The 12,931-nt window shown below is 44.8% G+C and overlaps 1 protein-coding gene across 1 annotated transcript in view; it reads right to left on the bottom strand.

Annotated features, from left to right (window-relative positions):
- LOC142014808 (NACHT, LRR and PYD domains-containing protein 3-like) overlaps positions 1-11,424 on the bottom strand; it is a 38,864-nt gene extending 27,440 nt beyond the window's left edge. Inside the window, exons 1-4 of the mRNA XM_074997964.1 lie at positions 11,142-11,424; positions 8,278-8,310; positions 4,117-5,878; positions 3,180-3,269 (exon numbers count right to left, since the gene is read on the bottom strand). Of these exons, the coding sequence (XP_074854065.1) occupies positions 3,180-3,269; positions 4,117-5,878; positions 8,278-8,310; positions 11,142-11,424 (2,168 nt within the window). The remainder of the gene's footprint in view (positions 1-3,179; positions 3,270-4,116; positions 5,879-8,277; positions 8,311-11,141) is intronic.
- Between the last annotated feature and the right edge of the window lie 1,507 nt (positions 11,425-12,931).

Below are 12,931 nucleotides of genomic sequence, written 5' to 3'. Positions count from 1 at the left end.
GACTCAAAGAAGCCATCATCTATAGCAGGGGTGGGCAGAAGCTGGCCCACTAAATCTTTTAATCCAGCCTGCCCACGGGCACAGAGCAGCACCACTCAAAGCAGCCAGCTGTTCCCTGTGACTCTCTACACTGCTGGGAAGAGGGGGCCAGGAGAGACTTCACTCACTGCCACCACACCCAGAAAAATCTCTGAGCTCCCATTGGCTAGTTTCCAGACAACCGGAGCTGATAGATTTTGCTGAGGGTGGGGAAGTGCAGCACAATATCTCAGCTCCCATTGGCCAGTTTTCCCACTAACACCAACTGACAGATTTTGCTGGGGGTGGAGCAGAACACAAAGACTCCCCCCACAGCACAGAGAGCCACATGGAGTGGGGGTGCTAGCCCCTCCTATACCCCTCCCCCAGGCCAGAATCCTCTCCTGCCTCTATAACCACTCCTGGACCCTGCACCCCAATCCCATGCTCCAAGTCACAACCTCCTTCTTCACCAAAACTCCCCCTCAGACCTCCCCAAATTCTCTCCTGCACCCCCGCACCTCCCCTGAGCTCTTTTCTGCACTCAGCCTCTGTTCCATATCCCACACCCGCTCCACAGAAAAGCATGGCCTTTGACATCTTACCAAAATCTTGGAGTAGCCCGCCATCAAAAATTATTGCCTCCCCCCTCAACAATCTGTGGGTTACTTAGTATTGAACATTCAGGATTCAAAGATGGGCTCTGTTTTGCCAGCTCTCAGTCCTCCATCCATCTCCTGTTTTCTCTGGGCTTGACTAGAAAAGGCTGGAATTTCCATAAGGAGCCTATGGAATTTCCATAGTGAGCCATAGGGGGCTGGGCCTAGAGGGTATGTTCACACTGCAATGAAAGACCTATGGCATGGCTGTGGCTGGCCCCAGTCCTCTGACTCAGGCAGGGCTCAGGACACAGGGGCCATTATGCTGCACTGTACACATTTCCACTCGGGATGGAGGCTGAGCTCCAAGACCCTCTCCTGCCTTAAGGGGTCTGAGAGCCAAGCTCAAGCTTGAACATCTACTAGGCAACATCATAACTGTGCAGGCTAAGCCCTACCAGCTCGAGTCAGCTGACTTGGGCTATGGGACTCAGTGCCACAGGTTTTTGTTTTGTTTCGGTTTGTTTTTAGTTGCAGTGTGTACATGCCCACAATGAAACTGTTCTTGCAGGCTTCCACCATTGCAGCTCCCTTCGTGGAAGCTGCTTGCCAGTGTCAGTAACCTCTGTGTCACCTAACCATGCTCTCAGTAAAAAGGCTGGTGTCCGTTGCTACCTGCAGGGGAACTGTACCAGCTGTAGTGCCATGGTAGAACATTATAACAAATCGATCACATCTTTCTCCATTGGCTGACACCAGAGGTCTGAGCCACGCATCTGAACAAGAAGCTCACATTTTCATCTTATGATAAAATGCCAACTTCCTGGGAGATCCCCTGACCTGCTTAATTAGTGCTCAAATTCAAATTCTGCTTATACCATTTTTTTCTGAAACATTTTATTAAGACAAAGTTACAATAAATTATCACACTGCATATTACTTGTGCAGGATTGGGTTAATATTCATGTAATCTGGCTAAAGATTCTAGCTTGCTGGGAGCAGAGCTCTCCTCCTCTGAGCATGTTAAAAAGGTAACCTTTTCTAAATACCTATCCCCTTTTTGGCATCTCTCCTGTATATTTATTTGGTCTGAAAGCATTTCCAGTACAAGGACAGAGCATATTTTACTATACCACAAATCCACAGGAGAACTCACATTTTTCCAGTACCGTAGACACCTGAGTTACACGAGGGTTGTGCTCCTGTGCATCCTCGTGTAACTCAGATTTCAGGCTGGTTAGCTATATTGATATATAAGATATATTGGCACTGAAAAAGGTTCAGAAAAGGGCAACAAAAGTTATTAGAAGTTTGGAATGGCTGCCGTATAAAGAAAGATTTAAAAGACTGGGACTTTTCGGCTTAGAAAAGAGGAGATGGGGGAGGGATATGATAGAGGCATATAAAATCATGACATGTGGAAAAAGTGAATAAGAAAAAGTTATTTACTTGTTCCCATAATGTAAGACCAGGGATCATCAAGTGAAATTTGATTTAAAACAAACACAAGGAATTTTTCCTTCACACAGCACATGGTTGACCTGTGGAACTCCTGGTCAGAGGAGGTTGTGAAGACTAGGACTTTAACAGGGTTCAGAAAAGAGCTAGGTAAATTCACGGAGGTTAGGTCCATCAATGGCTATTAGCCAGGATGGATCGGAATGGTGTCCCTAGCCTCTGTTTGTCATTGGCTGGAAATGGGTGACAGGAGAGAGATCCCATGATGATTACCTGTTCCATTCATTCCCCCATTGGCCACTGTAGGAAGACAGGATACTGAATCAGGTGGATCTTTGGTCTGACCCAATAAGGCCATTCTTATGTTCATAAACTCAGCTGCCTCAGAGCTCAATGGCCTAGCAAACCTGTGAACTAAGAGGGGCCCAGTAAGCCCTCAATTGGTCAGAAGAGCCAATATCATTTTAAGCCTGGTAGCAAAAACTGCCCTGTTTTGGCACTGACTCCAGACCTGCTTCCTGTCCAGCCCTTGCCTGCTCCACTCTGACATGGGCTTGTCTCCTGACAACGGCCCCAGCTCTGCCCTCAGCATCTGTTCGGAACCCTGGCTCTGACCACCAGCTTATTTCTAGACAACAACTCCAGTTCTGCCCTCTGATTCTGCTCCAGCCGCCTGCACCGTGAGGTGTGACAGCAGAGAACCGTAACCAAGACTCTGCTCTGCCTCACCAGAGTGCTAGCCTTCCCTGCTTGTGATCCCTGCAGGCAGAAGAACAAGTAGGTGGTGGTACTGGCAGGACAGAGCAGAGTCCTGGCCAGGGCTCAGGGAACTCTCCACAGCCCTGCTGTGAAGGGAATGAATGAGAAGGGCCATGCCACCGCATCTTGGCTATCCAAACTCCTGATTATTCATATAAAAACTTTGGCTCCTGTGGCATTCAGACAATAAGGTGTATATTGTAGGTGGAAATTTAAATCTCTGCGCACCCAGACAATTCTATACAGACACTGCAACAGACAGGGTACATAGAACTAGGGTGCTGCAGAACTTCTGGCTTAACAGCAATACTAGGAGGGTTTTAAAATGAAAAAATAGCTTCTTACTTTAGTTTTTTTAGTTTACAGTTTGGCTCCTTCAGTGCTTGACAGAGCAGGTAAATGGGAGAGCGCGCCAGCTCATCCTGAGGCTGGTCCCTAAAAAGAGAGAATAGAAATTTTCTACCCTGATATCCAGAAACAGATTTCAATTCTCTTTCACAGTTTATTCTGTGACACTGCAAGTGGGAGTCACAAGAGAATCTAACTGATTTCAGGTAACAGAACTAAAAAGATACTTAACACCTCTCCTCTCTCCTGGCTTCTCCCCTGCCCCCATCCATGGCAAAACAAGGCACTACACACACTTTTCCTTCTGGGGAGAGGAGGAGAGAAAATGACCTAAGCGTGGTGTAGTCACATTTGTTAGCACACTACAGATGTCACATGGTATATAAAAGAGACAGACTTCAAACAGACTCAAATGTGGTCCTGTGTTTTTCAGGCATGGCGAGAGTTCTCCAACTTGAAGACATGAGTTCAAAATGAACAGACTTCCTCTGCATTCCCTGTTTCCAGCCCCCCACAAGCAATTCACTCTTGCCCCCGCTTCAGCCTTGAGAGCCTTGGGCTATGGCTACACTAGACATGGAAGTCGACCACAGATACGCAAGTCTATCTGTGCACCCTACGTAGCTATAATCAACGTATCTGTGCTCAGCTACCTTGTCTTTCTTAAGGGGGGAAGGTCAATGGGAGCATTTCTCTCTTCAACCTTTCTTACTCCTCACCTCTTGTAAGGAGCACAGGGGTGGACTTCACATGCACAAAATCAAACCCCGGAAGATCAACCCTGAGCAGGTCCATCTTCCACGGTGATATAGGTTAAGACTTGTCACTGATCCAACTGCCAGCTTCCCTTTTAAAATGACCTTCTCCCTCCTTAATGTATGTGTCTCTGCTTAAGAAATTATGTAGGTGCATTTCTATCTCAGGCATTACTTACAAACGTGGCTGCTTGGGTGGCCTTACAGAATCTTCACTTGGGTCTTCATATCCAAACATGCACAGATTTAGAGAGAGTGTCTCTAGTTTGTGACAGTTTTTTAGACAGAATGAAAGAGCCACTTGATCCATTTTGGTAAAATTATATTCAGCTAAATGTAGTTCAGTGAAACGATTTAGTGCACTTTGCACAAAACTTTCTTCTTGAATTTCATACAAACAGTGAAACTCCTCCAGCTGGTAAATCATTTCAGTATTCCGTTTAAAGGATGGTAACTCCTCATCAGGCTCCAAGAATAGCTGCTCAGACTTCAGGGACAAGGATGGTATTTTTGGTTTGGTTTTCACCCACTGCAGTAAATCTGGTTTAATTTTGGACGAAATTTTGAAGCTGAGTTTTTTCTCCATATCCTTCATTCTCTCTTCATTTAAGAGACCAAACAGGAATCGCACTGTAAACATTAAATAATTCCTAGATTTTCCGTAGTTTTCTAACAATTTTTTCACGCTGTTCATAGCAGTTCCTGAATCTGCCACAGTTGTTTCTTCTTTTTCCAACACATAAAACAAAGCTGCGAAAAACTCTTGAAAACTCAAGTGTATGAAGCTGTACACACACTCACAGTCAATATCTTTTTGAAACATGTTCTCATTCAGAAAGAGAGAATCAGATGTATCTAAGCCATGCTTCTTGATTTCTTCTTCCCCAAAGAGTATTTTTTGCCTCCAGATTCCATCTGCAGCCAAGGAGCAAAGTCCTTTCAAGTTAGCTGGTGTGGGCTGCTTTGAATTGCTCCTATGGCCCTTTAATAAACTGAAAAGATAGAGCATGTACACGCCAGTGATTGTCTTGGATGTTTGTGCAAGGTCTTCCCCAGCTTCCATCTGTTGTTTCAGAACCGTACAGATGATCCAACAAGCAATGGGGACAAAGCACATGGTGAAGAGCATTTCGTTTTCTTTGACAAAGTTAAAGGCTTTTCTTGCTTTTACTTCATTCCCAAAAAAATTGTGGAAATATTCCTCCCTCTCAGCAGCAGAAAACCCCAGGATCTCTGCATATCGTGCACATTCAAAGCACTGCCGGAGTTTCTCCAGAGCGGTTGGTCTCGTAGTGATTATTACACAGGATTCGAGAAGAACGGTTTTCCGAACTAAGCTGCTCAGTGTAATTTCCAATGGCTGCTTCTCACAGGGATCAGAGCACAGATTATCTTCTGGCTGATCCAAGGAAAATCTCAGCTCATCAAAACCATCAATAATGAAGAGGAGTTTCTCTGGATTTCTCAAAATCTCTTCAACTGGTGCATTTTTATTAGGACAATTCTTTATCATCAAATCAGCAATTCTTCCCTGCTCACTGCCAAAGTTCACCTCCCTGCAATTTATGTAGAAAGCATAATCAAACTTTTCTCGATAGAGCTCTCCAGATGCCCAGTCAAACATAATCTTTCTCGCTGTCATTGTTTTTCCAATCCCTGCAGCTCCTAGCAGCACAACAATTTGTGGAGTTTGTCCATCTTCATCACATTTAAATAAATTACCCAGGGCAATAGAACTAGCTCTCTTAGTCATGACTTCTTCGTGTCTCCGTCCCAAGGTCATTATTTCATGTTCCCTTTCCTTTTTGTGACAATGTTTCTCTACAATAATTAACTTTGTGTATCTGCTGTTGAGAGTCACACTCTCACCAAGACGAGAGTTTAAGTCTTTTATTACTCTGTACTTGTTTTTTATGTGTTCTCTGTATTTCACCCTGTAATCTAAATTAGTAACATGAAGCATTAGAATGATGGAATTGGAAACTCTGAAATAAGTCTTATCAATAATATTACAAAAAAGCTTTTTAAACAATAATATAAGCTACAGTAAGCCTCTACTGCAACTTTAACAGAAGTATACCCAAATGAATTAAATATTGGCCTGCTTATAAGTTGTCCCATTGAAATTAGTCATGCTGCTAAAAGCTGTATGTGCATAGAAGGTCCAACAATAGAATTCCATTGATTGGAAACGGTCAGATAACAGGGTGGTTGGATAACTGGGTGTTCTGATAACCAGCAGTGCAGGATACCTGACTGCCTGCCCCAAGGTTGTCAGTGCCAGGAAGCAGTGATGCTAGTCCCTGGGGGAAGGCTTCTCTCTCCTGACATGTATGGGTGGCTGGGCACAGTGGGAACACCATGCAATTGCAGGTGCCCCGATGATGTTTATTCCTTAGTCTGCTGTCTGCCTCCAAGACCAAGGTTAGTGCCTGCCTAGCTTCTGGGGTTGACAGGCATCCATCCAGTCAAAAAGGGACCTGGGAGAGGTGGTAAGTACTGTCAGAACCCCTCCCCTCCTTCACCCGAACCTCTCATTCCTGGTCCCGCCTCAGAATCCACACCCCTAGCCAGAGCCCTGATCCCTCCCACCCCTGCCTAGCCTGCTCCCTGAGCCATCTTCTGCTCCCTGGGCCCCTCGTTTCTGACCCCACCCAAAGCCTGCACCCCCAACCCAGAGCTTACGCTCTGCCCCGGCCTGGTGAAAGTGAATGAGGATGAGGAAGAGCAAGCTACTGTGATGTGGGGGATGGAGTGAGTGGGGAAAGCACCTCAGAGAAGGGGCAGGGCCTTAGGAAATGGGGAGGGTAGGAGGAGCATTCGGTTTTGTGTGATTAGAAAGTTGGCAACCCTACCTGCCTCCAACAGAGCCCTTGGGGCTGCTTAAGGTTCTTGTACCTCCTCAGCACACGCCCCAGCCAGAAACCTCACACCCTCCACCCCTCCCACCAACAAAAGAAAGGTGGGGGATACAGTATGAGAGAGGGGGAGTATCTACAAGACAGCTTCCCTTTCCCACAGCAGTCAGTGTTGGGAAGGGCTGCAGCAGCAGCAAGAAGGCACCTACCTTCTTGTCAGACTCCTGCCTGCCTGTCAGACTGAGGCCATATCTGTTATCTGGAAGGTCGCTCAGGGTTCAGTTTCATGCCTGGTAGAGACGCACAAAATTGACCTATCAGAGGTTGGCAGTCAACCCCTGTGCTCCTCGTTATCGTGAGGAGTAAGGGAGGTTGACGGGAGAAACTCTCCCATCGACCTTCCTCAGTGAGGACAGCCATATAAGTCGATTACAGATAAGCTGATTCTAGTTATGCAATTTCCATAGCTGGAATTGCATATCTGCAATTAACTTACCTACCTACAAGCCCCAGCACATGGAAATGGCAGCATCCCATACTTCTCTTTATAAAGAAACCCCTCCAAAGTGCAGTGGAGGACACCCGCTAATTTGGATAACTGGGATTTTTGAACATATGGAATTTGGATGACCACGCTTCACACATATATAGGCATCACCTCATCCATTACTGAAATGCAGCCACCTCTCAACTGTTTAGCAATGCACAACAGCCCCACATGACAAGTTAAGGCATGACATGGTGAAAGTGCAATCAAAACAGTAGTGGACATTTAAGTGCAAAGATTGCAAATGCACAAAGTAGGATTTCTCCAGAACACAGGTGTTACAAAATATCACAGTACTGTTAATGACCACCATTGGGCAGCCCTACTTATTTTACCTTATTTAAAAGACAGTACACCTGGCAGGAGAGCACCTTCCAGCACCATCCTGTGGGGCTGGCTTACTACTGACTCTGCGGGCAGGTCTACACTAGGCATTAAAGTCGATTATAGATACGCAATTCTAGCTACAGCAATTGCATAGCTAGAATCAACTTATCTACAATCAACTTACATGGCTGTCCTCACAGAGAGAGGTCACCTGGGGAAACTCTCCCGTCAACCTCCCTTACTCCTCTTGATATCGAGAAGTACAACGGCTGATTGTCGACCCCAGATTGTTCAGTTTTGCATGTCCCTACTAGATGACCTGGTTGACCTTCCAGGTAATGAAGACATACCCTGAGATAAGAGCTCCACGTGATCATTAAAACCTTTTCCTGCAGCACCTGGAGATCATCCAAGCATTTCCTCATCTTCCTTCAAACTGTACTTAACTTGTGTGATCTGATAATTTCACAATCCAAGGTGTTATTTCTTATTTCTAATGATAAACTAAGCATTTGGCTGAGCTGGTCTAATGCCCATAATCAACACAATGTTTGGTGCTTGCTCTAATGCCCGTAATCAACACAATGTTCAGTGCGAATGTCACATACCTGTTCTTCCGGGTGTTACTTTAGGACACAAAGCTGAAAGAGAAATTTTCATATGTTAGTTGAACAAAATCAGGGTGCGTTATATTGTTAAGGAACACGGGGCAATTCTTCCAGTCCGTGATCTCTGCCGCTATAAGCATGATTTAACTATGGTAATACATAAGCAGTTATATGTACTATCATAGTGTGTAGGAATCCAGCCTTGGATCACATCCCTGCTGTACAAACAGAACAAAAAGATGGTGCTCACAACCTCAACATTATTTTACAGAAAATATTTACTAATCTTTGCTTTAAAAAATGTAGCTGCTAGAGAAATATTATTTTACTTCTTTTTTGCTAATTTACTAACAAGATGTAAATTATCCTTTTTTTTAGTAAAGCTGACTCATTACGAGAAGAAATGCAAGCCTCATTTAAATTATTCTCTGTAAAACTGCTGGACATTAACTGCTTTTATCATACTCTGTGCCTATTTTATGTTAAACTGTAACACTTGCCAGATTCAAGGTATCTGTACATAGGAGTACTAGTGTATCTGCTTTTATGGTGCTTTTAATAATTGGAGAGTAATTTTATGAAAATGGTTAAGCATGGCTTTAATACATGAAATTAAAAATAGCCTTGAAATATTAGAGAAAGCTACAGCGTAGGTATCATAGGGCACAAAATGGAAACCAAAGGTTTTCCTGAAGTTTTGACATAGCTTAGAGTGCAGTAGTAAATTTTTCCCATTATTAATTTATGTGGGTTATTTTGCAAACTACAAAGAAAATATTTTTTAAAAAATCACATTAAACAGACATGCATGTGCATGAACACAAGCACCGAATATAGATAGTGGCTGATTAAAAAAAAAAATTCAAAAGGAGCCCTGCAAAATCTAGGAGGCCACCCTGCTCTCTGGCTTTCCCTACAGTAGGGGGCTGGTTTTCTTTCTGACAACTTCAGTCCTGTCAGAAAGAGCACTAAGGACATGTCTACACTACCCAGCTTTTAGTCACAGGGCTGTGTTGGCAAAGCTGTGTGAATAAAGTCAGCAGCGTAGACACTGGTTGTCAGTGTTTCTGCTGACAAAAAACTTCCACATGCTCTTGGAGTAGCATGTGTTTACAGTAGGTGGCAAAATAAGAAGTGTTAATAATTCTGAAATAAGAGTGTCCATGCATGGTGGTATTTGGGAACAGCTATTCCACTTTACAGTCAGACTTCACCTTAATCTGATCTAATTTAAAATCGTAGATTTACCCAGCATTGCCTGGGGCTGAGGCTGGAGATGGTGAGAGAGAGGCAGCGCACCCTAACCTCTGCACCTCAGAGCAGGGGTGGCGGCTGTGCACCACAGCCACTGGCTTCTCCAGGGGCCAGCTGGGCCACACAGGCCACCTAGCAGTATTCCTTGGGGCCAGCTAAGCACAGGCAGGGGCTGGAAGCTGTTCCTTGGGGCAAGACACAGTGGCAGAGTCAGCAGATGTTCCCTGGGGCAGACCGGATGAAGAGCCGTGCTGCCAGCCAGTGAATGATCTCTGGGGCACTAGCTGCCCCCTATGGTTACCTGTGAGTACAACTGTCCCCCTATGCCTGCTGCTCCCCATGGTCACAGATAAGGGTAACTGCCCCTGCTCTCACAAACAATCACATTCCAGGCACATCCCATTGTCCTGGCACAACCAAACCCTGACTTGCTTTAAAGTGATGATAAAAGGAAGCTGCCTATCAAATTCGGTAATCCCAGCTTTTACCATTTAGGGGGAGCTCTTGAACAGACAGTCAGACAGACACACATTTCTAAAATATAGAGAGACGTAGACAAGTCTTGAGGACTGTGCAGGCGGTGTCAAATGCCCTTGTCCAGCACCACCTTGATTGCATGAACTGGACTTTGCTGTCCTGTGGAACACTGAAAAGCCCCTGGTGGCCTTTGGTACTGCAGCTCCCTAGGATTGCTGGCTACCAGAGGTGGGGAAAGTACCAGAAAAGTTACTTGAGTAAAAGTGCAGCTGTTTTCACTTCTGGATACTTGAGTACGATCAAGATGGGGGCGGGAGTGTGTATATAGATGTGTACTTTCACTCAAATAGTTTCCCAGAGGGACACCAGTGACTCCTACTTAAGTACTTGCCTCCAAAAGCAGCTGAACTTTTACTCAAATAACTTTTTGGGTACTTTTCCCATCTCTGCTGCTGTTTGATTCTTTGTATTTCACTAAATTTGTTTCTTTAACTAAATATATCCCTGAAGATAGAGTTCCTGTCTGGAATCCTGGAAAGGCCCCATTCATCTATTTAGTGAGAATATGCTGGATCAGATTCTCTTCTGTAATCAGTTTCCAGTGACAGTTGTTGATTCTCTTTCCCAGCCTGGACCCAGGTTAGAGCTATGTGGGGGCTGCTCTAACTGTACCAGCTGCCACTGGTCCCCAAGGAATGATCCCCCCCCCAGGGGAAGCTCTCCATCCACTCCTCCCCACCTTTCTCTGTCTGTGACACTCCCGCTGTACCATTCTGCTGGTTCTGCAGTCACAATAGATTTACTGAGGCGGAGATTACAGGATATTTCTGTTCCTCTAGTGTCATCTGAGAGGGAAAAATGGAGTGGAATAGGGATGAGAATCTGGACCATGATGGACAGCTCGGCTTTAGTCCACCTGGCTTCCTATTGGGATTCAGAGCTTGTCAATCCTGCCATCAGCCTGTTTCTCATTGTGCTTGGTGGGTGCTGCCCAGGGGCAGCTTCCTTGAGGAGATTCTCCAGTTTTACAAGCGCTGCGGTAGCCAGGAATTGAACCCAGGTGGCAGGAAAGAATTCTATCACTCAGGCACTAGATACTTACACAGGGGTTACACTAACTTTAGGATTTTTACCTTTCTTTCTTTGTTCTCTGAGTTTAGCAGCAGAATCTCTCAGATTGATCTGACTGAAAACTTCTACCATAACATCTACTGCACAGTCTCCACCATAGAATGCCATCAGGAGGTTCTTTGTATCTATCCTGTCAGCAGTCTCCAGCCGACCTTGGGGGATGGTCCCTTTGCCCTCAAAGTCAGAGTGCGATAATTTGTCTTTAAATCCTTTGAATTCTTCCTGCGACAGGTTGTTGAGAGCATCTATGAGCAGGTCACTGATCCTGCTGCTTCTGTTTTCCATCACTGGGTAATCAGGAAAGGAAACTAAAATAGAAAATAAAATCATAATTAATTGGGTATAACAGTAATTTTCCCCAAGAAGCAGACAGAAATGTAGCCTAGTGATGAAATTAAATCATAGGAGCTTATAACTCTTCAGTTTTTTTCCTCAAAAATTAAGCACTGAATTGCTCACTTTGTCTCTTATGCCTGTGTTTTGTCATCTGCAAATGATAATAATCATATTACATCTAACTCACAGGCCAGAAATGAGGTTTGGCCATCATGTTGCACCTATGCTCAGTCAGACGTGTTACCACAGCCCATTTGCTCTGTGTGTTCTGAGCCATAGTCTGCCATCTTTACTCATATTGATTTTCAAGTGACTACATGTTAGTAAGGTATATTTGGGGTGAATAATGGGAGCGGACAGAAAATAGCTCTAAAAATTGAACCACGTTTTGGAGGGTGAATTGTTTGCTAAATCCGTACTGCATTTATAAATAAAGGAAAGTAGGTCAGATTCATGAAAAGCCACTGATAGAAAAAATGACAAATATTTAACTAAGAATTATTTCCATGCACCTAATCACATCAACTTACCAGCTAGAGACCTAGGGCCACAAGTTTTAAAATAGCCTCAATCTTTCTACCTGTGACCAGTACCAGGTGCAGTTTTGTGGGTGTAAATCATTGTAAGCACAACAGATGACAGGCCCTGAGCCTGCCATGAAACAGATGGGGGTGGGTGATCTGACCTTCTCTTCTGGCTTTAGTTTTTCCCTGGGGCTGCCTATGCCAGGGATAAAAACCTTAGGTGGAGGTGGTTGGGACTTAAATTTCTTTCTGTCAGGCTCAGGGATGTAGAGTCCCAGGGTCTTCAAAGTGGTGTGGGAGTCCTTTAGCATGTGCAGTTTAATGTCCATCTCCTGAGCAAAGAGGGCCACACCATCAAATGGGAGATCCTGGATGGAATTCTGCACTTCCAGGAATAACTCTGATAAAAGGAACAATGAGAATCTCCTCATGGCAATCGTGGAATCCATGGATCTGGCAGTGGCATCCACTGCATCGGAGGCAGCCTGCAGCACCACCCTGGCTGTGGAGGAATCTTCTTCCGCGAGGGCTTTGAACTCTTTTTTGGAGCCCTCAGGAAGCACTGATTCAAACTTAAGACATTGCCTGCCCCATATTCAGGCTGTAGCCCGCAATGAGTCCCTGTTGCTTGGCCACCCACAGTTGGAAACTGGCCAAAATAAAGTTTGTGATCAAACAATTCCAAGAGTTTTGAGTCTTTCTTTTTAGGGCTGGGGACAGGCTGGTCCTGGCATTTCCTGTGGTTTACCAACTTCATTATCAGGGAGTTTGGCACTGTATGGCTATATTATTCGTGCACCTTTGCAGACATGAAATATTTTCTTTCTGTCCTCTTCAAAACTGGCAGAATAGAGGACAGGATTTTCCTGGCAATCTTGGCTACACCTTCATGCAGCAGCTAGGCAAATCTTTTGGAGCTGTCTGTCCCAAGG

Source organism: Carettochelys insculpta, chromosome 6 (assembly GCF_033958435.1).
Source record: "Carettochelys insculpta isolate YL-2023 chromosome 6, ASM3395843v1, whole genome shotgun sequence".
In the NCBI taxonomy this organism is placed as follows: domain Eukaryota; kingdom Metazoa; phylum Chordata; order Testudines; family Carettochelyidae; genus Carettochelys; species Carettochelys insculpta.
Note: the sequence above shows the minus strand (reverse complement) of the source record. Positions and strands in the feature narration are given on the sequence as shown.